The sequence below is a fragment of the Psittacula echo genome (assembly GCF_963264785.1).
Source record: "Psittacula echo genome assembly, chromosome: 2".
In the NCBI taxonomy this organism is placed as follows: Eukaryota; Metazoa; Chordata; class Aves; order Psittaciformes; family Psittacidae; genus Psittacula; species Psittacula echo.
In genome coordinates, this window is record NC_137737.1 from 136,200,709 (window position 1) to 136,227,195 (window position 26,487).

Sequence of the window (26,487 nt, forward strand, 5' to 3'; positions counted from 1 at the left end):
AATAGTGACTTGGAAGTCAACCAGTCTTTGATAACCGAAGCTGTAATTTAAAACATAAAAACATAAATGTCTTTCTGAGCTTATCTATTCTAAACTGGACAGAGCCCAGCATGTTTCAGTTTTTAAATAACTCATTCCCATGACCTTTTCAACTCACTACCCTACACAACAGTGCAAAAAAGAGCCTCATACACATGACTCAGGCTGCCTTGGGGTTGGTGAAATTGAAGAAAGCAGCCTACATAACATGATCACCAGCGAAAGGGAAATAAAAGACTGATTATATAACACCCAGCTAAATTAATCAAAATTCTGCAGTTACACAAAGCTGTGGGCTGCAGAGACACATCCAAACTTCAACAAAGTTTTAAAGAAACAGCCTGATGTGGCTGGTGTTCCGGCCCAGTGTTTAGTATTAATGCTCATAGAAAAAAATAATCCTTTCTCTCAAAATACTGCTCTAAAACACTGAGCTTGCAGTGTGAATGTAGTGCAGGATATTTGAAACACACTGAATAAAATGATTGTGAGGTGCCTGGACTGCTAACCTGCAAACCCAAAATCATCCACAGGAAATACATGCTGTGAGCTCCTGACAACAAGCAGGGAAGCAGCCTCCTTACACTTACTGAATGGCTTCCTGATGATCCCACGTCTTTCTGGAGACTCCTCAGAGGCACAGCCCATCTGTGGAGAAACCTGGGAAATTCTATCCCCTCCCTGGCCTGTCCATCAGAGTATCATTGATCTGTGCAACTGAATATGTGTGTTATTTGGAATTGCAAGCTATATCCAGCCCTGGGATGGGATCCAGAGCCAGGGAAGGCAGCCAGGGGCCAGTCCAGGGCAAAATTAGACTAGGGATCCCTAAACGACCTTTTAAAAAACTCCACGGGGCGAGAAGGGCACCCTTAAAGCAGGCCTGCTGGAAATGAACATAGTCTGGCCTTCTCTTTTGATTGAAAGTCTGGCACAGGAGCACAGGTTTGTTCTGCTGAGACAACAGGATCTCTCAGAAGAAAGTGTCTGCCTCCAGTTCTTCAATACCATAAACAAAGCTGCATCTTCTCTTGTAAGACATAGTATTGCTGCTTCTGCTGGTTACTACCTTACTGTCTAATAGCCTAGTGGATAAAACTTAGTCCCTGTGATTTTCACCTTCAGCCCCCACTGTCTGTTTTTCCAGGCAAGTACAGTCACTGTCCAGCTGCAGGTCAGCTGAGGTGAGGGCAATCTGTTCCTCTGAAGTGAAGGCTGGTCCCTGACTCATGCAGAAATCCACCGCCCCTTCTCTTAGAGGCAGCAACTGACACTCTGTAACCTTCTGCTTGGGGCGTCTACCTGCAAGAACAGAACAATTTAGCCCGAAGACTTCAGATCTTCTTAAGTTGTTATATTAGTTACTTATTAGCTAGATGACATTCTCACCTATTTGTCTGTGGCTAGACCCAAGCTATCTCCTTTCGAAGCCACTGAGAAAGTATTTTCCTTGCTTTGAGAAGCACACTGTCTAGGGATGGGCAGACAAACCAGACTGAAGGTGAGAGAAAACAACAAATATATTTTTGTTTTGTTGCTTAAAAGTATAAACTAAAGGTACAGTATAAAGCAATCAGTAAATATTTATGTAGGGGGGTTCACTCGGGATAATAACTCTATTTATTAACCAAGGAAAACAGTGACTTAATTTATCTGTCTTCTACAGAACAAAATAACTAATGCTTATATTTTTTCATCAAATACAAATTTCAAACCATCGGGGTCCTATTTTCCCAGAATTTAGGCATCAGTGAACTGCAGGAAAGTAAACAGGAGTGAGAAGGAGGTCACCTCTGGTATCTTTCTGAACTTCATTATTACAAGGAAATGGGACCTGATCTAACCCCCGGCCTCAAGACATTCAATTGACTGGTTCAGAGTCTGCTCTTGGTTCTAAATCTAAATTTCTGATTTTATCTTCTCTAACTACTTTCCACTCCAAAGTACACCCTCATGCTAGGAAGATAACACCAGTACTTCTGCTCACTGGTACTGGTTGCTTTTCCTCACTGCTGAAGAAATCATTATTCTTTGACACTGCCATTTGCCAAGCAAGATCACAGCTCACACCAGCCAGCTGTGTGTACAGACCATTTGCTGACTTTCCATCTCCTGACTCTGGTGATTTCAAGTAAAGACAAAAGGCTGTATCCAGTTACCAGTCTCTGAACAATCCTTCATTTCAGAAGTATCATATATCATAAAATGAAACCGAGAGATCATTGTTCCAGCAATGTTAGGTAAATAATACACTGTCTGTCGTAAGCTATTCTCTGTCTGGAAAAACACAGGCAGATTCTCCTTCCCTCCCAGCTTTAATCTAGCTCCCCTGGAGTCTCCTGAATTGTCTGTACAACAGCCACTGTGACTGCAAATGTAGTTACTTTTTAAAATGACTGTAACAAATAAAGCTGAAAAATGCACACTATGAACTAGGGCTGGAAAAGGGATCAACCCCTTCAGAGCCAAGATAAGTGTTGGAGCCAACCTCCTGATATCCTGGAACGGCCTCCTCATAGCACATACACTGATAATGGCATAAAGTAGCATTCTTGAGGCTTGCAAAAAAAATATTTTCCAGTAACATTTTCCTACAGAATTCCCATTATTTCATCAAGTTGTCCGAATGCTGTATTCCTCAAACTAGGCACCAAATCCTGAAAGACCAACCCAGGTGAAGGATGCAAGCTAGTGTACAATTCTACCAGATGCAAAAAATTTCATTTAGTTCTCTGCTAATGAGATTGAGGAATATAATAGGATGGTCTTGAGGGACAAGAGGCAATAGGTAGCAGCTGAGCAAAGAAAATTCTGATTAACTACAAAGAAAAAAATCTTCACAAAGAAAGTGTTGAAGCACTGGGACTGGGGCCCAGGCAGGCTGAGGCACCTCAGTCCTCAGAGCTGGCCAGAACAGGCTGACCAAGTCCCTGAACAGCCTGACCTACCTTTGAAGCCAGCCCTGCTTTGGGCAGGGAGTGGGGCTACGTGACCTCCAGAGGTCCCATCCAACCTCAGTTACTCTACGATTCTACGAAGCTGGATCCCAGCTGCTGGATGAAGCCGGACCCACTCACTGCTGCACTTCAGAAGGGAACCAAGAGTGACGATAAAATGGGCCTCCAGGGGGGTCAAAATAAATCTAACTATCCCTAGATCCCACAGTGTCAGCAAAATACCCACTGAAAGCAATTGTCTCGGTGATTCGCCACTAGCCTCCCATTTAGAAAGGGCAGGGGAGAGCCGAGCCATGTGCCTCAGTGGTTTACTCTAAGGTTAATTCTCTTAAGAAACGTTTTTTAAAAATCACCTTTTGCAGGGCTCATTGTAAAGCCTCAGAAATATTCACTGTGACTGGGAACCTGGCTGTGTTAGAGGAGGACATAACATCACCCACAGCAAACACTCCCTGAGAGGGCAGCAGAATGCCTGAACATACAACCAAAACCTCCCTTTGAAGCAGACTGAAGATCACAGGCCATTCCTTTTTGCAGGTACTGTCTGCTTTGAGCTCTGCTGACACATTTATTTTCACCATGTAATGTTCCTGATTTCTGCTAAAAATAAATTACTGCATTTTACATTGTTGTCACTGCTCTTGTAATGCTTTTGGGAGAGGAAAGATAGCTTAGCCTTGTCTTGTTCTTCCTGTTTATTCAGTACATCGCATGGTTTGCTTCCTTATTTTCCCCTTTGTTAGGCTTTTCTTTCCACTTTCAAAGCTTGTAGGACTCTTCTGTTTCTTTTCTTTCTGCTCCAGGTTAGTTGGAAGTGTTTGATCTGTGCATACAGTTCTGAGACAGGTTTTATGAATGACTGCTCTTTTCAACAGGCACAGGAGCAAAATGGCATTTCTCAAACACTGTGTGCAAAGACACTGTAAAGGATGTTAAGGAGTCAGGGGGATATAACATAATTTGAAGTATTACCCTGTGATCCTGAACCCGCTTTCAGTAAAACTGAATCAGTAACATATTTATATCTTAGACACAAGATCTTATTTAATCTAGAAGGTTATTACAAACACTTGATTTAAAATAAAAATGGATTTTAATGATCTGTAATGGAAATGTGTGTAGCCAGCTTCAGGGTGACTACTGCAGCACTTTGGCTACAGTGGTAATGCACAGCTGCCTATCAATTCTGCAGTGCAGAATCATCCACAGCTGGCAACAGGCACGGCAGACAAGAACTGATGTCTTTTGTTACACTCAGATGGTAATGCTGCTGTCCAGGGAAGCAGAGAGACTTCCCATTCTTTGAAGAGGTTACAAGTAATTGCTTTTCCATCAGTCCTTGATGTAAGATGTTAAATGTGGAACCTCATGTTTTTATTCACTAGAAGAATCCTTACTCTTTACAATCAGCAACACTGGACTGTTGCTCAAAGTGCACAGAAAAGTCTTGGCAGCAGCAAGATGAAGAAAAGGAAAGCCTAACTTTAAAGTCTGATTGCAACATCCAACTTCTGGCACACCAGCAAACTCACACCAGCTTGAAGAGCAAAATGTCAGCCAAGTTTTAGTACTTTGTCTTGCATTTGTGGGATTTATATGTGGCTGCTGAGGCCAAATTCTCTTCTCACTCAGGCTTTTAAAGTTCAAATTCTGTCTTTTGTTCACAGAGATAGGTGGTATCAACAGGACACTGTGAGACAGGGAGCCACAGCTTCCAAGACCAGCTCTGGAAGTAGCTCCTCTCCTGCCCTTAAATCAGGAAGAGAAAGGGCTGAAGAGAAAAAATAAACTGGGAGGTATAACACTAACTTTTCAACTTCACAGCACATTATGGGGAATTGAACTAATGGTCACAAGGTGTTTCGAATACCAAAAGGGCTAAATGCTAACTATTTTGTAGATATTTTTTTTTCTCCAAAGGCAACTCTAGACAGCAACATTCTGTCTGGGTAGTCAACCCTTACTTCCAATAGGAAATAGGTGATTGGCAGTGACTTCATCCCAATTCATTTCTGTGTATCTACTCATCCAACTACCACTCAAGTACACCCAGGCACAGGTCTGTCTTCCCACAGCCCTTTACCTTCTGACGGGGTAAGAGGACGTCTTATTTGTGCCATCTTACATAGTCTTTAAAAACATTTCTAAACTTGGGTGCTTTACACTCTTGCTGCAAGTAGAAAATTATGTAAATGGTTTTTGTTACAGCACTCTCTGCCAATCTATTTCTAACCATGTGCTACTGTTAAAAGGGAATGTAAATTATTCATCTTCCGTGCTGTTTAATGTAGTCTTTAATGTACATGGTGTCTGTCAGATGCTTTCTTTTTCCCTTTTTAATTCTAAAATAAACCTCAAAGAGAAGATGATGGTTCTGGATAAACAAATAAATGTCACAAAAGTCACCCAGAACACCAGTAAATGATCATTTTAATACTCTGTGCTTTCAACTACTACTGTGGAAGACTTGCATTTTTAAGGATGACATAGTTTTATCTTTCTAGCTGGTTTTCACAGATTGGGATCACAGGGCAGTACGTTCTACTCTCTTAAGGCCAGGCTGGATGTGGTTCTGGGCAAGCTGATCTAGTTGAAGATGTCCCTGCTCATTGCAGGGGGGTTGGACTAGATAAGCTTTGAAGGTCACTTCCAACACCAAACTATTATATGATTCTATGATATCCCAAGTAGATCTCTTGAGTCTTTCGGGCACTAAGTGCAGATCCTCCTTTGTTTACAATACTGTTTTCAGTATACAGCTATAAACATCCTACCAACTGGATAAAGATGCAAGTATAGTAAAATATCTATGATTTGTTACAGCTTCTAAAGGAATGCTAATTGCAACACTCCACAGGCTAGCCGAACATCTGCTGCCAACAGCACACAGCAAAATGGGCATCCCAGCCACCCTGAAAATATAAAGGCATGAGAGCACATGCATCTAATAGAGAAAGAAGGAAGTCAAAACGTTGTCAAATTTATATACTGGCCATACTTAAAAAATTACACGAAGATTAAGATTGAATCGAAGTATCTTGAAAGTGTATGCAAAATTGAACGTTGCCCCAGGGATGTGCAACAGGGACAGGATTGTATCTAACAGAAAGGAGGGAGAGGAGGCTGCTGCTTCTGCAGCACTGGCAGAACAACAGGTGTTGCTCTTCTGGGCAAGGTCTGTTCCTTCGTGGTAACCATTGCCTTCAAACCATCTCTTCCTAGCAGCGGCGGCAGCAAACGCGGTTTTGTCAGCAGCACAAGGCACGGAGGTCCCTGTCTGCCTTCACTCCATGCAGCCTGTTCGCCTCCAGGGATCTTGGTCCAGACTAAACACCGGGGAGCAAATCTAAAACAAACCAAATGCTGCAGTACAGGCTTCAGAACTCTCTTGCACAGTTGCACGAGCTGACGTGCTTCGTGGCTGTTAAAGGCACTTCATGAGCATTTCAAGAGGAAAAAAACCACCACCTTTCCCATCCTTTAAAATGAATTCGAAGTCGCTAATACACCCTACAGAAGTTTTTAGACACATTCCCATTTTTAGTCTTAGCAACAGGTAGAAGTTAAATGACTCCTACTGCGGTCAGAGGAGCGGGGAGCAGGCTGCTGCCAGGCTGGCTATAGAGCACCACGGGACGTCCCCCGCTTCGAGCCTTCCCCCCACGGGATGAGCTTTCCCTTCGGTTCCTCGGCTTGTTGCCAGCGGGACTGCGCTCGTCCGGTTTTTATCTGCGAATCGACACCTGTAACATTCGCGCAGCGCTCCGTGAGGCGGGCGGCTCCCTCAGGGCACCCTTGTCCCGCCGCGCCTCGCCCACCCTCCCAGAGGCGGTTCCCGCACGGTAGGGTTGCTTCGGCCCGCTCCCGGGGCGATGCGGCCTGAGGGGCGGCGGGCGCCCCCCTCACAGACACCGAAGGGGCCTGCGCCACCGCCACGGCGTTCGCACCCTCCCACCCCTGCGCAATGCTCGCGCAAGCAGCGCCCCCCTTCTGTCCCCTGCCCCCCCCCCCCCCCATCCCTCAACTGCCGCCGAGCCTCCGTGTCACGTGCTCTCCTTGCACTCCCCGGCAGCCAATGGGCGGTGCCCCGCGGGCCTCAGGGCCTTTATAAGGCTCCGCGCAGCGCAGCAGCTGTGGGTGTGAGGTGGTTGCGGCGGTAGTTGGGGGAGAAGGTGGGGCTGCGAGGGGGTCTAGGGGCTGCTCGGTCCCTCGAGACGCTTCCCTGTTGCGCCCGGGGCCCCGGGCTAAGCCGTCCGGGAAGGGGCCAGGTCTGTGCCCGCGCGGCCTGGGGCGGAGGAAGGGAGGAGGGGGTAGTGCCGGAGGCGGGCAGGCGGCTGGGAAGGGGCGGCCATGTCGGGGACGCGCGGCGCCTGAGGCGGTAGCGGTCCCCATCGCGGCGACTCCGGCCCCCGGCGGCGGGAGCGGCCCTTCGCTCCTGCCGGAAGGGCTGGGGGCTTGGTGCTCCGCGGAGCTGCGGGAGCGGGCGCTGGCTGCGGAGCTCTGCGCATGCTGCTCCGGGCGTGCCGCTGCGAAGCTGGGTCGCTCCCGTCGGGCGGCGGCTCCGGGCGCCCGCGGAAGGGCGGTTTGCGTTGTGTGCGTCTCTTCTCTTGTCGTTCCGCCTCCGTGTCGTAGCTCTTCGTCTTCTCTAACAAACTCTCTGCCTTGCTTCTTTCCCGCCCCCCGGGCTTCTGCTTTGTGGATGTTGGCGGCTTCTTGTTGTGACAGGAGAATGTGTGTATGTCCTGGGCCCAGGCGGATCGGTATGTATCTCCACCGGTACTCGCAGGAGCGCTGGGGTCGGATGGGACCTGGGAAGGGACTACCGGGCCGGGCTGTGTCCGAGGGCTCAGGGCTGGCTGGAGGGAAGGTTTTAACAATTCCGCTTGCGTTGAATGTTTCTTGCGCCTCCTCCACCACAAGTTAGTTCATTCAGGTCTGTCAAGGGTGTGAAAGGCACTCGGGATAAGAGTTTTGACCTCGAGCCTTGGGTGTCTTCTGGCATAGTCAGGCAGGTGTTTGGGGATACCTTTTGATGCAGCATTGGTTGGCCTTAATAGTACAGTTATAACAAGCCTTTATTAGAAAAAAGGGTAATAAATGCTACAAATCCCATAAATTGACCACTCAGTATTGGCCATGTTAAATTTGTAGCCTGAAAAGTAGCATTTGTACCCTGTTCTGGGCTTGGAGAGGTATTTAATACTGGCTTGGTTCTAATCTCTTTAAATGATGGTTTGATTGTAAGATTTTCTGCTTAATTTATTTTCTTAAGAAATTAGGGATTTTAAAGTAATAATTTAAGAGCCATCTGGAGTGTTTTAGTTGGGATATCTATGTTGTGGGTGTAAGTGGGAGATACTTCAATAATTTCAGGCTGCCAAACTTTGAACTTCTCAATCAACTAGGATTTATTGAATCTGATACATGAGACAGGCTAATACCTTAAGATGACATGGATCTACTCTAAATGATACAGGCTGTGGAAAATTTGAGGCCAACTTCTTACTACTTGTTCAGTTTTATGTAATTGATAAACTGATGGTTAAAAATCAGCAAAACATCCTCTGGTGGCGCTGCAGAGCCACTTTCAGCGCAGTGCATTTGTATTTTTGCTTCATCATGGATCAGTGACATAACTGTCAGAACAGTTGTTGTGGCACCATGTATTGATTCAGTTGGAGACTAATGGGAGACTAGTACTGAATCTGAAGTGTGGGCACATCCATAGAACTTTGAGGTTCCATAAGCAAAATTGCTGCTTTTAGAAATCATGTGAAGAAATACACAGAACAGCTACCAAAATAGCTCCCTTTATAACTGAAAAGCAGTGGGGTAGATTAAAAAAATCTGTATTTGGAGTTGCAGGTTTTTTCTGTCATGCAGTATGTGTGTGAAGCCTGGGCTGGAGAAACAGATTTTCTTGGAAGCAAATGGCTAACAAATTTAGTATGCATCTGGAAGTTCAAGCCAATACACTGCTGCAGAGTGTCTGGGCATCTGGCTGTGGTCCACAGGACTACAACCAGAGCTCTTCCTGGTAGTTGAGCAGCAGAAAACTGGTTAGTTCATTCTTCATAGCTGTCAGTACAAGACTTGGGAGGGGTCAATGCATCAGAATTTAAATGTTGAGTAAAGACTGACAGGCCATCTTTAATACTAGGAACCCAGTGGAGGGGGTAGAGACATGAATTCCTCTCTGCTTTCAGCACCTGTGTCTTGTAACAGAGAAATACACTCCACTGTTGACTACTTAAGGAGAACAAGCAAGCTGGGAGGGCAGAATTGTGACTTGCTTCTTTTTCTTGCAACACAGAGAATGAGGTGAAGTTTCATATCTTTCCAGATATTTCTCAGGTGGTCCAGCTGTATTGGAAGCTATGGGTAGCTTACGGACTGTAGTTCCTCCTTCACATTGAGTATTGGGGATTACTGCGTATTTTACCAGACTTGTGCCTCATGAAATACTGGTATGTTTGCTTGACAAAAAAAATAATCAATTTAGCGACTGAAGCACCTGGCACAACACAGGAATATCTAGCTTTTCAGCTCAACGATTTAATCTGACATACAGTGCTTCTGGTAGATTAATACTTATGACTGCAGCAAGCCTTGTATAATAATTTGTAATGATCTTTTTTGAGAAGCTTTTATGATGAAACAAAAAGATGGGAAGAAAATTGAATTTCCTTAACTGTGTGTACTTCACACAAGGCACAGTTCAACTTTTTCTGCTGTGGATTTCTTAAGTAAACGCTGTAAAAGGCTTCCTGAGATGAGGTATAATGAATAAAAGATTTAAGAGGCACTCACACTAGTGTTGTGGTTGGGTATGTAAAGGGGGAAAAGAAAGAGTATGCTAGAATAATCTTTATTCAGAGGAATGAAAAACTATAAGAAAGAATTTCATATGTGGTAAAAAAGTAGTAGACTTCTTGGATATTAAATTTAATAGTTTATCTTAAGGGTGAGCTAGCTTTAGACTATTGTGCAGGGCTCTATTCTAGTCATGGAAGCAAGCACAGCTTGCAGGTAGTCCTTCAGTTGAGTAACTTTAAAGCAATTTATAATCCTAAAATTTACTGAGTTTATGAGCTGTTGGTAGGATGGATGAATCTACTTCCTGTGTTTTTTATCTTACAACCTAGAAAATTGCTGCGTAGACTGCTGTGGCTGTTGGGTATATGTACACCATGGTGCCACACAAACTTGAAATTTTACATGTGGAAGGGGGAAAAAGAAACAAAACCTGGTACTGCCTTGTTGTGTAAAGAATATCTGCTGTCTATCACCCTGCTGCTTGCTTTTTGTAGTCTAAACAGTTGTCTTGAACAGTTGTATGTCACGTCAAATTTCTTTCTTGAATCTTGCTGTTAGATACTTTCTCTCTTCAGCCTTATAGAGTTTTTCTCCTTGTGTGCCAGATCTGACTTTGTCAGCTGGGAAATCACCAGAAAACAAATCTCCAAAAAATTCTTGTAAAAGGTGGCAAAACTGTGGAGTGTTCTGTGCTAACTGTTGTCTTAAGTTGTGTTTGAAGCTGCGTTGGCTGTCTGGATGATGTTTTCACTTCTGCCAGCTGAGTGGGTATAAGAACTAAAGTATATATGCTGAACTGAAGTATGGTACAGTGTTTTCGTTATAGCCCAATGCAGTGTCTATAAACAAGCACCTCTTAATACCTTCTAATTCTCAAGACCCATGAAACTGAACTCTATATAATAAGCAACTTTGTTAGAGCCTGTAAATGTCTTGATACAGGGCTCTGGGGAAGGATTTGTTAGCTGTCCCCCTAAGCATAGTTGTTCTCTTGTCTTTCAGCAATTCCAGTCCGAAGCTCCAGGCTACCATTGTTGTCTGATGCCATGCCAGCACCAGCTCATCTCTTTCCATTGATCCGTAACTGTGAGATGAGCAGAATAGGCAGTACTGTGTGTTACTGCCACCATAAACATCTGTGTTGTTTATCATCGCATTTTGCTCACAGTCACTTCAGATATGCACCTCAGAAGAAATTTGCAGCACTTTATAGGCCAAAGGAGAACTTTAATCACTTTGTTCACGCAAGGGATTATGCTTCCACGCCACAGAGATTCTACCTCACTCCTCCACAGGTCAACAGCATTCTGAAGGCAAATGAGTACAGTTTCAAAGTCCCAGAATTTGATGGTAAAAATGTAAGTTCTGTTCTTGGCTTTGATAGCAACCAGTTGCCTGCTAATGCTCCAATAGAAGACAGGAGGAGTGCTGCCACTTGCTTACAGACGAGAGGGATGCTTCTGGGCGTATTTGATGGCCATGCAGGGTGTGCCTGTGCTCAAGCTGTCAGTGAAAGACTGTTTTATTACATTGCTGTCTCTTTGTTACCTCATGAGACTTTACTTGAAATAGAAGATGCTGTGGAAAGTGGTAGAGCTCTGTTGCCCATTTTACAGTGGCACAAGCATCCCAATGATTACTTTAGCAAAGAAGCTTCCAAGCTTTACTTCAATAGTCTAAGAACTTACTGGCAGGAGCTGATTGATCTCAACAGTGGAGAGACTACTGATGTGAAAGAAGCTTTAATTAATGCTTTTAAGAGGCTTGATAATGATATTTCTTTGGAAGCTCAAGTAGGAGATTCAAATTCTTTTCTCAACTACCTAGTACTGCGAGTAGCATTTTCTGGTGCAACTGCCTGTGTGGCCCATGTGGATGGTGTTGACTTGCATATTGCAAACACAGGTGACAGTAGGGCAATGCTTGGGGTTCAGGAAGAAGATGGATCTTGGTCTGCAGTTAATTTGTCCTATGACCACAATGCACAAAACAAAAATGAAGTAGAGCGTGTGAAAATGGAGCATCCAAAGTCTGAAGAGAAAAATCTTGTGAAACAAGATCGTCTCTTAGGTCTCCTGATGCCTTTCAGAGCTTTTGGTGATGTGAAGTTTAAATGGAGTATTGAACTACAGAAGAGAGTAATAGAATCGGGCCCAGATCAGCTGAATGAAAATGAATATGCGAAATTTATTCCTCCGAACTTTCACACGCCCCCATACCTTACGGCTGAGCCAGAAGTCATATATCACAGATTACGGCCGCAGGATAAGTTCCTGGTTTTGGCTACAGATGGGCTGTGGGAGACAATGCATAGACAAGATGTGGCTAGAATTGTTGGGGAGTACCTCACTGGTGTTCACCATCAACAGCCAATAGCTGTTGGTGGCTATAAGGTAACTTTGGGACAAATGCATGGTCTCTTAACAGAAAGGAGAGCGAGAATCTCTTCAGAGTTTGAAGATCAGAATGCAGCGACTCACCTGATACGTCATGCAGTGGGTAACAATGAGTTTGGCACTGTGGATCATGAGCGACTGTCCAAGATGCTGAGTCTGCCAGAAGAGCTGGCTCGAATGTATAGAGATGACATTACAATTATTGTGGTGCAGTTCAACTCGCATGTTACAGGTGCATGTCAAGATGAGGAACTGTGAGTTTAACCTAGTGAACTAGTTACCAAAGTTGTAACAATGGCCAGTATGAGCAGCTAAGAAAAAAAAACCACCCAACAATAAAATCCCCCAAAACCCTCAGCAAACAAATTCGTTGCTTGCTAAATTAAGCAAATCTATTGTTCCTGCCTTCCCCCAGAGCTCTGAATACATGGGAAGTGCTATTGACCCAATAAAAACTTGAAGAGGATGTGACAGCTTGTAAAAAAAGTTTTTGTAATAACTTTGCACTATTGATTTCATGAATGCTGCTAGAACAATGTCTTGAATTTGCTAGGCTTGGATGAGGGAGGGAAGGAGGATAAAGAACTATCAAAGATCTGGATGTTCAAGGAAAAAAAAGCCTGGTTATAAGTATCTGCAAGTATCTACACATTATCTTAAAGAAGAGATGAGTTTAAAAAAAAAAATAATACTGAATTCTCACAGGGCTAATTCTTGCAAAGTAGGTATGGTTATTTGTGAATATACTGTCTGCTGTTTCTTCTAAGCAGAAGATCACTTTAACCACATAAGTCTTCAGTGTAACAAAGTTGCCTCACAGTGTCATTCACTTAAGGATAATTGTCTAAGTGTTGACTTTCAATGCAGGTTTAAGCCATAATCAATACCTGAGATTGTTAGAGCTTAATTGTATCTTATGCATGGTAGCTTCTAAACTTGTGCGTTAATGGTTGGCTGTGGGCTTCTGCACAAGTTGTAGGGCAGTAATACATTACAACATGCAGTAAGATACCAGATAATTCTGTGGAAGTCTCAGTTTGCAGTATGAAGGAATTTTCAGACTTCTCAGAAAGTCAGTGGCGTTGGTCAAGACTCTGTTGGCTTTCCTACATGGCATGCCCTTCATGGACTCCGCCCTGTCCGATGTTGCTTACCTAGTAATTGAATTTTCACCTGAAAAGATCAGGAAATCATTGCTAACCTCTGTGGCTTCGTAGTTTGCACTCATTTTCCGTTTGGCTATGCTCAGATTTAATGTCTTGCACTTGAACTAATATTTGTAAGTCAGGTTAAAAAATGTGTGCATGTTTAGTGGCTTTTCCTGGCAGCTTCTTTATTAGCAGCTCTGTATTTCTGGGCAGCTGGTGTATGCATGTTCTTAAATCTAGAATGTCCTCACAAGAGCAGTCTCTGAAATGGGTCTCCCTAGCTTGTAATGGTTAAATTTGAATTTGAAAGACTGGCTATACCTTGTGTGCATAAAGTTGTTGGGCTTGTAACTGTAAAAAGTAGGGACTGGCAACTAATTTATCAGTTACAATTACATCTATTCTAAGTTGGTTGCATTGTATACAGATTTATTTTAACTTGCCCTAAGGTTAAAAGCTGAAATACTGGCTGAAGTAGCAGCCCTTGATGACTGGCAGAACATATGTAATGTGATTCCTGTCACCTGGAGAACTGTAGTTCAGCTTATTTCAGTTTACAGAGGTGTTTCTGTTAAAATACCTGCCTAGCTTTCATCACAGCTAATGGACACCTCAGATCTAGCTTGCTCTGGTTAATTGAGTAATGTGGCATTTTCTGCTGCATACAGATATTGCCAATTAGTGCTACTGTTACATAGAGCACACTGAGTTTGAGCAATCAACCTGTGTTGTAAACACTGGCTTCTCAAGACTCTCAAATGCTATGTGCACTTAGTGGCCTGCAGCTTTAACTTACCAGTTTCTTTAGTCAGCCTCAAACATCAGGATCAATGTTGCTGTAAAGTTAATATCTAAGTTCACATTCAAGATGTGCACAACCCTTCTTTATTTGAAGGGAAAAGGGGAACTCTGAAATGCTAGACAAATACTGGCTGTTGACATTGCTTCTGCATGTTGTGTTTTGGTGACTGTGTCATTAGCTAGGTCATAGACTTTGTTCTATCATTCAAATGCAGTATGTATCTAAACTGTTGCAGTATTTAACTTTCTTACTTTTTTACTGTTAAAGCTCTGTTACATGTATTAGTGTATTTAACCTGTGATTGTTAATATGGATTTGGTACAAGTCATTGGTAGAAGAAATGAACATTGGTCCCATGGATACAACTTTTATTAAGGAAAAGCTGCTTTTTGTAGTAAAGATGCATATGTATAGAGTCATAAAAAAATATTTATGTATTGCTTAGAGTCTTGCTCAGTTATGTATGCAGTGAACAGAAGCAGCATAACTGCCTGGTCAACAGGTGATCTGAACAAACACCTTTTAACAGATTTCAATAAAATGATCAATTACGCAGAAATCCATGTGTATTGGATTGATCTAGAGTATGATAGCAGTTCTGCTAGGGCTGAAGCTTATGAATTACTTGTATTTCAAGAATGTGTTGTTTTCACGTCCCTCTTACAAACAGAGCAGATGGCCAAATCATGCAAAGTATAAATGAAAAAAGACTGAGAATTTTACTTCAGAGCTCTCAAATTCTATTGTGAGGCTTGAACCCCTGCATCAGGCCTGCTGATGCTGCTGCTCCTGGCAGCAGTGTTCAGATTGTTCCATCAGTATCCCTGCATGTCTTGGGTCCCATCATCTCATTATTACCTTCAGGGGCAAGTGCTGCAGATAAAACAGTACAGCTTGAGATTTTTCGTTATGGACTGTACCCTATGTAGAGCAGTACAACATTTCATAAACAATCCAAAATGTGCAGATTAAAATGCCTAAGAATGAATTAATGGTAAACTAAATAGGAACAGCTCTTCTGCTGCAGGTAGAGGACGTTCCTTTCATGTTGTCTATCAGATTGCATTGCAGAAAGGATGACTTTACATGCATGTACATGTGATTACTTGTCCAAATAAGGGTTTCACAACTGCAAATACATGACTCAACCCAGGATGGCTGAATCCTGAGAGTCGACACAGGCTGTCAACACAACCTTTAAATCTTCAAAACTGTTCTGGATGAATGTGTCAGCAGAACTGTTTAACAGTAAGACTAGGTAAAAGAGGAGTGGGGAATCTTATCTTAGTCTGTGCTTCTAACTTAAGGCTCTGTTAACTCTGTTCCCTTGTGTTCCAAGCGGTATGTGCATTCTGTTTGCTTTTGACAGTATTTTACAACCATTATTGTGATAACTTCTGTATTCTCCACTTGCCTTCTATGTGTGTGGCTTGGTGAGTACAGAACTTAAATTATTTTCCCTTTCCCCTCACTTCTCATTGCAGGGCAGAGTTTTGCATATGGCAGACATGTAAAACATGACACATAAGACACATGACAGCAAGGAGCATAGTCTCATCAAGAAGTGTTGTTTGTAATTAAGACTCTTAAACTCTGGTCCCTGTACTTAGAATAATTCTGGAGAGGATGTTTTTGTTTTGATAAGTGTTCTGCAGAATGGCTTGCCTGCTCTGTTTGTTCTCAAGAGGGAGGCATGTTTGTAATGAGGTTACCTGGCATAGGTGGATAATTCAGGTTTCTAGTTCTAACCATCTGTGGTGTCTATGCTCTCTGATGCAGACAGTCCATTTGGTTTCATGACTAATAAATATGTGCCTTTGGATTTGCGCCAGTGACCATTGTGAGCCTAAACTACTGAACGCTGTCATTGCTGCTGCACAGCAGTCCAGAACAATGCTGGCACGAAGCTTTTTGGGATGCCAAGGAAGTTGGCATCTTTTAGTTGATTTGTTTAATCCTTATGTCAGAAACTTGTGCAGCTCCTGATTGTTGTTCAGTAAGTTACAAATAGAAACAACATCTGTGGACTTGGAAGATCTGGCTGAAATGCCTTGTCTTTAGTTTCAAGAAGCTCAGGACAAAGCAGATCCCATGGGTAGGACAAGGAGCTTTCTTCCAGCCTGCCAGATGACACACTGCAGCCTGATGTACAACAAAGAAGTTGGGTTTAACTTAAGAAAATGAGGAAGTTCAAAGTGTCTGTCTCCAGAGATCCATATCTGTGCTGAGCGGTGCTTCAAGCTGCAGCTAAAACTGTAGCTTGAAACCATTAGGTTGTGGACTGTACCCCTATGCAGAGCAGTAAAACATTTCATAAACAATCCAAAGGTTTGGCTGATGTTTTTTTTTTTTGTGTGTGTGTGTGTGTCCCGTTCAGGGGAAGTTAAGGAGATAATTCATTGTTGTGTATTTGGTCCTATGTTAAAACAAATGTACTTCACATGAAGTGGGCATTAGAATGCATTTATGGTTTCTTATGCTAGGTTAGCTATTGTCCTTTTGTGTTTGTTTTGTTTTGGTTTTGTTTTTTTTGGAAGCCTTCCTTAGCCAAGTGCCCTTTATTTCAGGTGGTTCTGCTTTCTTGTTTTACTTTTTATTCAACAGTGAATGCAGGTGAACTAATGTCTTTCCTAGCACTGGAGTATTTAAGGAAAAAGGCTTGCTAGTGTGTTCTGGATTAAATTATTTATTCAAGTTACAGCATATTTAATTGCCGTGCAAACAAGTAGATGTTGTCCCTTTGTCAGAAGTGTGTTTTCAAATACAATCTATGCAGACTCACTGGTAGAATAACTTTAAGTTTAGTATTAACCTGATTTACAAGGCCTTGATTAGGTAGCTATTTCTTGTGGCTTACTCCTTTTAAATATGGTATTAATTAGTTGGTATTTTAAAGCTAAACATAGAAATGTTCTTTCTTCAAATATCTGTGCAGTGAAGGAAACACTTGGGTTCACTTAACTTTTCTCCTATTGCAGCCATTTAGGTATCAAACATTACTAATAGCTGATTTTTTTTTCTACCTCCTATCTTATAAAAGCCAAAACTTGGAACTAGTTCCTGAGTTGCTCTTACCATGGGAAGTGGGTTCCCAGGGGAGGGGAAAATAGGCTAAATATTGTGATTAATCCTTTAAATAGACAAACCAACTTGAATTTTGATCCTTCTGTTTGACATTTCATCAGGTAAATGCTGAAGCATAACCCATGTCGATTGTAGCGTGTTGTTTGAACAGAAGAAACTTAAGTAGCAGAACTGAACTTGACAGCCTTGACAAGCTTCAGTAGCAGTAAATTGCTCACTCCATTGACATGGTGGTAAGTCAAGGTCGTAGTGGCAATGCAGTAGGTCAGATTACGTTCTTGGCTTATTAGGTAGGTTATGCTTTCTGTTTTATTTGCTGCTTATATGTATTTTAATATATCGCTGCATAGTTGGAAAGGAAAACCTGACTTTCGCAATTGGATCACAAATAGAGCATAAATTGGCAGGATTATCATGTGAAAACAAAAGCAGTCTAAGATGGAGAAATGGTCTGTTCTCATCTGTTTTGCAAGGTATGAGGGTAAAAACACCTCAAAACTTGTCTCATGTATTGATCAGTGTGGAAGTCTTCTGAAACTGCATTTAATTGCAGATGAGTTGCCTAGTCAGTCATGAAGCCTTCCAGGATTACATAAAACAACAAAAGAAAAGGCAGGCTCTGTTCAGTAAACCATGATAGCCAGATGCTTTATTTAGCTTGTGGCAATTTACAGGAAATGAGTTGGGGTTGTTTTTTTTTACTTCAACAAATAAAAAGCTACTCCCCTAAAAAAATTGAGACTACACAGTTCAAATATGCAGGGTGACCTAGATTTCGGATTATTTTGGAATGGTTCTCCTTATGTTCTTTCATTCTGTGTTGATGTGGAGGGGGAAGGCAAAGAAAACAGACAAGCGTTCATCCATCCTTAGGGTTCCTACTCTGAATAAGTAATCTGTTTTACAGGTTGCAGGGAATGTTTCATGCAGCAGGCTGTTTGCTGTCATCATGGTGGGTCTTTTGAACAGAAAAATGATCCTTGGTTTATAGAGCTTTTATTAGCTTTCATAGCTAGGAAATTGTATTAAAAAAAACTTGCCAATCCCAAACTATTTTTATATAGCATCATGAACAAACTCTTTAGTTCTAGTATCCTATATCTGTACCTGAGGGTAGCATGTATTTACTTGCATCTTAATTGCAAAATTAATCCAGTTAGGTCTGTTTGTCATGTCACGTGGGGCTGCAAGACAGGAAAAATGCCTAATGAGAAACAGGGAAATCATTGATGTTAGCAGGAAGGCAACACATGAGCTGGGACACAACCATGGGTTAAGCCCGGTTTCATTCAAGGGCTCTGTATATTAATGAAATGAGTCAGCTGCCTGTGACTTTGTCAGAATTGTTGCAAGCCTATGATAATTTTGTAGGTCTTCCCTGTAGTCCTTTGGTAATACTTCATTGCCCACTGTGGTGGCTCAACAGCTGGGCTAATGTAAGAGTACTGTTTTCCAGGATTTTACAGATTACATGCAAGTTGATTAAAATGGCTAATGGTAACAGTGTTCCCAGTTCTAGACAGCTGGGAGAGGGGTGAATGGTGCTTCCCTAATAGTCTGTTTTAGAGGGGGAAAAGGTAAATCTTTATTCATCTCTTAATGGAAACTGGCTGCTGTACAAGAGACCTAGCTATAGCTCAGGAGTGCCTGGTAGGGATTTATTACTCCTGCAAAGAGCCAAGGTTCATTAGTCTGCACAGCATGCTGCATTAGTACAGCTCTACCACTCTGCTACTCTGGAAGTAGTTCAGATGTCCTTGCAAAATTCAGTTTTTCCTCTCTATACATAGTCATTGTCTGTTGTGGGCAAATACCAGCTTTATCTTAAGACACCTAAACTTGGCAACTTCTCCAAGTGTGACTGCATATACTGAGTGTTGAAGCTTCTATTACAGGTGGTAGAGCTGTATGCAATGCATGCTGTGGAGTCTCAATAGCTATTCAGCCTACTTCACACCTACATTAAACTCCACTGAGTGTAATAGAAGCTTACTCACCTAGCCCACAAATAGGCAGCTCCATCTAGGTGTTGTCTGGATGCAAATCCTAACCATCCTTTCCAATGTCTTCAAGGATACAGTAGCCCTACAGTTTTCACCTGCCACTTCTGCATGATGACTACTTTTAGGGTGTTTAAATCCAGTGTTGCCCCACATGTAGCTGTAAATAGCCTTATCCTAAGGGCCTGTCCTTGCCCTTTAGCGCTTTAGGTATATGGAAGTGCATCTCAAAGTTCAGTGTAGTCTTTTGTGTTGACCTACACAGGTAGTGTGTAGGATATGGCTGTCATGAGCTATGAAATGTTGCTACTGCCCCAAGAACTTCCTTTATTTTGCCTGTTACAGAGCCCCGCTAGTGTCGTTAACTGAGCAATGTGTGGTTTCCTTGGCATAACCTCTGAGGTCTGCACTTGCAATGGTGTTCAGGATTCCTTCTAGCTTAAATGAATAGGAATTCTAAGCTCACAACACAGCTAATCAGAGGAACTGATCTTTATTAATTGCCAAGCTCAATTGTAAGAATAGGTCTATAGAAAAGGTGATCCAGGTCTTTATAAAAAAATCCTAAATTGGGAGGCAAATCCTTTTTATCAAAATAGTCCAGCTTGTAAAAGGCTGAAATACTAATAAAGGAAGAAAATCAACCCTACCCTATGTGGTAGCTGATAGTACAAAAGGGAAATGAGTTGTTTTCTAGCAGGCAGCTTGGAGCATTGTAATATGGCATTGGAAGTCAGACCTTTGCCAGACTGTCAGTGAATCTGATCTAGAAATGCATATTGAGGTGCTATTCACTGCTTAGCAAACACTGACAAGACAGAGTGAGACACTGTCTAGATCAATGTCAGAAAGATAAATAAGCATAAAATAAAATTTGTAGGTGTTTGACAGAGACTTGGCAGTCTTTGGATTTATTTTTTTGTTGTTTGGGATTTTTTTGGTGGTGGTGGTTTGTTTATTGTATGTTTGGGTCACATTTATATAACTTCATATGAAATCACCTTCAAGCAGGTGAAAAGAATCTGTATTCTATAAAATCTACCACAGAAGGCTACTGACTACCCCTGATACTTTGTCAAAAATATGTAAGGAACTATTGTGAAAATCCAACAGACAGAAAAGTACAAGGAGGAGAGAAAGTCATACAAGATAATAATAAAAATAACAAAAACCCTCCAGGTTGGTAGCTGCTATTCAAGCTGGTACTACTGTGTAAAGCCACTGTAGCGAATAACATTTTCTGAATTAAGATTGCCTGAGCTATGACAAGGGTCCAGACATTTGGGCTGTATCATTACTGAATTTGGTATAAGACAACTTGGACAATTTTGCGGCCTGTTGTATTTGCTAACCTGTATTAAAATAGAAATATTGGAGTGCTACAGGCCCCATTTCTCAATGCAGCAGCTCACAGGAGCCTTTGAAGCACATCACAGCAGCGAGATTACAAGCTCTGTTCTGAAGTCATAGAATCGTGAAAGTCCCTTTGACTGCAGGAAGGGTGCTTAGAAGCTCTCAGTGCAGCAGCCAACTCTTAAAACATACCAAGCTGCTTAGCTAATGATGAGACAAAAGAAGCACATAACTTAAATAGCAGTGAGAAGTTAGGAGACAGGTTCAGAAAAGCAACAGTATGTGGAGTTTTTCACAATAGTACATGGAAAAACCGAATGTGAATGCTAAAAAAAAATTAAAAATCAGGGTAAAGTAGGAAAATGTAAGGGGAGAAAAATCATGCCATAAAAATGTTTAATGTTGAAATTGTACACATGAAAGGAAGGTTGCATGTATGTAAAAACTTGTGCAGAAGGCAGAACGGTAGACTGTAGTGATGTCAGATATCAAGAGAAAGATTTTGTGTCAGTTACAGTTGGTGCTGCTGAGCAGGATCCTGCTTAAAGAAAACCAGCAGCAGAGGCTGTGAGGCCAGTAATGGTTAAAGGCCTAAGCTGAACACCACAAATACATAGGTTCAGGGACTTCAAAAAAACCCCCAAGGACTCCACATATTATAAACCACTACTTTTCTGATTTTCACACTGCCATGGCATCTTAGTGCGGAAGAGAGAAAGGAAGCTGGGAGTGAGGAAGAAAAAAGGATCAGAAGGGCTAAGGAGAGGAAATAAAAATCAGAGCTGAGAAGCACCCATGGAAAAGAAGGAAGAACAGCAGTGGCACGCAAGTTCACTTAACTGCTTTAATGCATTGTCAAGGGCAACACAGTCAGTAATCGTATTGTGTCTTTTTCAGTGTATTACAACCTGGTGAAAGTTATTTTTCTCTATTCCCTTTGTCTGTCACTTGGTTTTCTATCAAAATCTTCTAATTTGAAGGATGGCTGTATGTTTTTTTCAGATACTTTTTTTGGGCCCTGAGGCTGATGATGGTAGACCATGAGAAGTTATGTTTGACTTACAATGTAGCTAAGCAACTCTATGCTGGCACTCTCACAGTTGTTAAAATGTGAAAACAGATGTTTTGCTCTCATGCATTCCACCAGTTGCTGCTCAAGTGAATACTAATCATGTGGCATTCCCCTGTACAACAAGTTTTTCTAGTTCTCCATACCTCTGGAGAGTGCTGCTATCCTGAAGACAGAGTTCATTTTGTCTGTCTTAAATTGCCCTCGCCCCAGAGAAGAACATGCTGCAAGCATGCACATGGGTGTTCACGTGCATTCCTTATACCAAACGTCCTTAGGGCACTCTGAGATCCTGCCAGTCCATCAGAGACAAATGAGTCAACTACTACCAAGAGGGGAGTAAATAATCAGATGATGGAGTTGTTTGCAAACCTGGGAGCATCACGTGATGCCTGGCAGCTACAGCTTCCTAGGCAAAGAACTAACATCTTCTCAGAAGTTGACTTTCAGGGGTATGTAGTTTCAGAAATACTTCTGAGATAAATCTAGTTCCCAAAATACTCCACTGGTGGGGGTGGTAGGACAGTGAATAAGTCTTTATTTATGATGTGACTGTTTGGACAGAACCTGCCAGGAACGTAAGTCCAACATACACTTGGACTTTGCAGTAGTGAATTGTTCACTTACTGTCTGCACTAAGCAAAAAGACATTCAGGAATATTAGATTAGCAGGGACATTAATACATTCAGATCTGACAGCAAAGCAGGACAGGAATGCAAAACTAAAAGATAATAAAATCTTGACCCAAATCTTGGGTATAATGTAATGGGCAATCCTATATCTACTGTGATAATAAAAATACTATTGGTCTGGGTGAAAGTTTGTAAAATGTGAAGTAAAACATCCAGTTTTGCAGCCTAAAAAAAAACCCCAAAACCACCACCACCAAAATCTTTTCCATTGTAAGTTCAAAGTTTTCTTTTAAGAGTGGGGTAAAAATTAAAAAGCTAGTGATTTATAATAAAGGACAGAGAACGTTTGATCAAATTGATACTAGTTTTGATCTACTCCTGATTAGACCTACCCAAGAAGCAGGTCTCTGTAGATGTATTTGTAGGAAGAAACTAAGAAGCAGCCTAAGTTACAATGGCTGCAAAAGGCATCTTGGATTTAAAACGTATTAATTTTCATATGCTTAATTCTATTTGCAGGCATTCACACAAATGAATGTTCTGAATTACTTTTCAGAGAAGCAGTGAAAAGGAGCAATATTACAAGTTCTTTAGTTACAAGGTTATGGGGGGGTTGTTAAAATTTAAAACTAAACCAGTTTTTTGTCACTTAAGAAGTTGAATAAACATTCTATATCTGTGGACTCCTTCCAAACAGTTTACATCAGCTCTTTGCTGTTTCTTCCTTCATGATCTGTAATTAGTCACCAGTTAAAAAACAGGGTCAGAATAAGGAGGAAATCATGGTTTTAAATTTTCTTAAGTTAAACAATTTAAAAAACAGGCTGTGCAGCTCTTAAATGTGGGGCAAGTTCTGGGAGAATTTCATCATGCCCCTTTTCACAGAATCACAGATTCTACTGGGCTTGGCAGGGACCTCTAGAGATCACCTAGTCCAGCTGTCCTGCTCAGCCCCCCTGACAGTTACGAGGAATTGCTGTTGCAGTTAAACCAACTGAAACAACTTCAGGCAGGTCAAGAGAAGTTTGGATACAGCAAGCCTGACAAGCCTCAGTCCTGAGCCCTTGCAAACTTGATACAAAGCTTATGGCCTGTTACTGGCAATGGCTATGCAGTATTACAGGACTGTGTGGTTACAAATCCATACTGATCGCTGCTGGTCTCCTTCAGGTTTTTGAAGGTGGTTTCCAGGAATACTTGCTCCATCACCTTCAAGGAGACAGGGATGAGGCTGACCAGCCTCTAGTTCCTATTTCTTCCTACTTATCCTTGAAGGTACGAGTGACATTCAGGCATTGGTCCTTGTTACCTCCCTGTGGGGTCCCCCACCATTTTGTGGTCACTGTAGCCAAGGCTGCCCATGATGTTCACATGCCTGATGAGTTCTTCCTTGGGTGTAAGCATGGGGTCCAGCACAGTGCTTGCCCTTGCTGGCTTTCTGATCAGCTTCATAGAATAGATACGGTTGGAAAGGACCTTAAGATCATCTAGTTCCAACCCCCCTGCCATGGACAGGGACACCTCAAACTAAACCATGTCATCCAAGGCCTCATCCAACCTGGCCTTGAACACTGCCAGAGCTGGAGCATTCACACTTCCCTGGGCAACCCATTCCAGTGCCTCACCACCCTCACAGTAAAGAACTTCTTCCTTATATCCAATCAAAAACTTCCCCTGTTTAAGTTTGAGCCCATTACCCCTTGTCCTGTCACTACAGTCCCTAGCACTACAGTTCCTTTCATCAGGAAGTTCTCATCAATGCACTCCAGTAACCCTCAGACTGCTGTGCCCTTCTGGGTTGACCTACCAGCTGATATCATGGTGGGGCAGAGTTTTGTTGTAATGTAAGATTTCAGCATTTAATCAACTTTATTAAAACAATCTTGGCTTTTGTGAAGGTACTTGTTTCTGAGTAATGCAGAGAGCAATAAAGACTGTAGTCATGAGATTATTACTTTTTTTTTTCCTGAACTCTTAATCAACAACTCAGGTAATTTTATTTTGCAGAGGGATCAGCAAATTAAGAAAATAGAAAAGCAATCAGGATAGCAACAGACTGATAAAAAGAGAGAAACCCTTTACCATACCCTGACTTATGGTCCAGGAAGGAGAAACTGCTGCTTTTAAAGAAAATAAGTGAGTTGAGAATTGAACTAACACCCATTTACATGAGAGAAATCTTGACTGAAATTCCAGCTCAAGTGAATTCAAGGGGAATTTATGCTGGATATCATGAGGCATCTGGCAGCATTTTACTCCTCTTTGACAGATGTGGATTTTTTTCTTTATTCTGCCAGGCACAACTGGGTAATTATAGGCAAGTTGCCCAAAATCACGTTTTGAAACATGACCACTTGATTTGCAAACCTCAGGCTTTGCATTACTATTTCAAAGCATACAGGCTCAGAGTGCACATGAGCTCTCTGAAAGCTCAGCCCATCTGAAAATCATGCAAGAGAAGTCACAACTGAACAAGCACTTTGCATGCTTGCCTTTCTTTCTTGATGTGTCAGTTCTACTCTTCTACAGATTTTTATAGCCATGAAATAGCAACGAGCCATAAAAAAGTAAATGTGGCTATTTACAAAGCCAAGTTAAACAGAGCTTTGTGAGTTATTCTGAAACTAGCACAGTAAATTAAAAATCCAGACTGCTGTTATAGCTTCATACAGTAACTTTACTGTACTCTGTAAAACTATTTACTGACCTTTGCTCTTTTCTTTCACCATCATCCAGTAGTCCTCAGGGAACCAATTTCACTTAATCACACCTTCCTGCCTGGGCAAAATGCGTTTCGCATCATAACTAACCGAGTTAAGAAAAAGCCAAACCAGGTTACAATAACACAATGATGGGCCTGCTTGATTAGTTAGGTGCTCTTTTTTGTTTTTATAGGCTCTTGTTGTAGGCAGTTGGTCTTTGATGTTCCTTCACTCTGGGTTCATTTCTAGTCACAAAATATATGTTCTTTATGCAATTGGGAGAACTTGGGATAATGTAATTAAGCAAACATCCCCTTGCTGGTGAATCTTCATCCTGATGGGAGTTTAGCTGAAAGAAGCACTGTTTCTTGATCAAGCAATGATTATTCACTGATCTGTTTATGCTGGGTATGCGCTGACCAGGAACTGCAGGCTTCTTTTCTTAATGAATTATTTGTAAATTGGGCTCCTCCTTGTGGGTGATGTTTGTAGCACATCCCTGGGCAAACGCGGGCTGATCTGTGCAGGCTGCCTGGGTTTAGAAACAGTAAATCATTAACGAGTAACACGCAAAAGGCATTTCAGTCATATTCCAACACCCACTTTACGGCTGGGGTTCATGTGCGAGCCCAGCAGGCAGTTGGTGGTTATGTGCTCTGCAGCTGGTTTTGCAGAGAGCCAAACCAAGGCAGTGTAAAGGGAGATTCTCTCCTGAGGAGACTTCATTCCCTTTATTCCTTTTATTCCCAGCTGTGGTGTTAGAAAATAAGCAGCAGCTTAAGTTGCAATGGCTGTAAGGTGCAATAAGGTCTCCCTGGAATTAATTTTACATTAGCTGGAGATGCTGTTCCTAACAGCAGCAGGCTTGGCAACAGCAAGAACCCCAAGAGCAAACACTTCTTTGTGTCCCCAGACAATGTGAAATGGTGGTGACCCAATGTGCCCGCAGTTTTATTTCATGGTGATTTTTCACTTAAATATTCTTTTCAGTAAAGCTGAAGCAATGTGCTGTGTTTTCAGCCCTTAATGTATCATATCCGAATGTTATGCTGAAATGAAGAATCCTGCTGAAGTGGAAATGGTCCATTCAAGTCTGAAAAATTCATTGGTTTACCTTAATAGAATTTTATAGACCTCTCTTATATGCAGTTTAACTTTGATATTGTGTCTTCTTATATTTATTTCCAATTACAAAACATTTGTTCTCTACCTAATTATGAAAAGTCAAAATAAAATTAGATCCACCTGGAATAAAATGAAGCAAAATCATTATCTATCGTCTTTATTCTCCTGTCCCTTTCCTCATCCTGTAGCTTCACCCTCCTGAGTCATGAAGTACCACCTGAGCCTCGGAGCAACCAAAGAAGTCACCAGGCCAGTAAGTTTAATTTTCCGTGGGGATTTAACTATGTCCTTGGAACATGATGGTGATCACAGTGCTGCTGTGATTTTCCTAATAGAAATAGCTAGACTTGGTTTTTCACTTAG

At 42.0% G+C, this 26,487-nt stretch overlaps 1 protein-coding gene across 9 annotated transcripts; it reads left to right on the top strand.

The window, feature by feature from the left end:
• Nucleotides 1–7,120: 7,120 nt before the first annotated feature.
• PDP1 (pyruvate dehydrogenase phosphatase catalytic subunit 1) lies at nucleotides 7,121–26,265 on the top strand. Of its 9 annotated transcripts, none has more exons than XM_080639567.1 (3): nucleotides 7,192–7,264; nucleotides 9,340–9,463; nucleotides 10,815–26,265. In XM_080639567.1, exon 3 carries the CDS (start codon nucleotides 10,859–10,861, stop codon nucleotides 12,464–12,466), a length of 1,608 nt encoding a protein of 535 aa, XP_080495693.1. In that variant the 5' UTR covers nucleotides 7,192–7,264; nucleotides 9,340–9,463; nucleotides 10,815–10,858; the 3' UTR covers nucleotides 12,467–26,265. The 9 variants fall into 9 exon arrangements, 7 of the variants coding, with proteins under 7 accessions (XP_080495694.1, XP_080495691.1, XP_080495693.1 ...); XM_080639566.1 differs by lacking the exon at nucleotides 7,192–7,264 and adding an exon at nucleotides 7,624–7,756; XR_013958945.1 differs by lacking the exons at nucleotides 7,192–7,264; nucleotides 9,340–9,463 and adding an exon at nucleotides 9,485–10,245 and having other exon boundaries at nucleotides 10,815–17,532; nucleotides 21,598–26,265.
• Nucleotides 26,266–26,487: the final 222 nt, after the last annotated feature.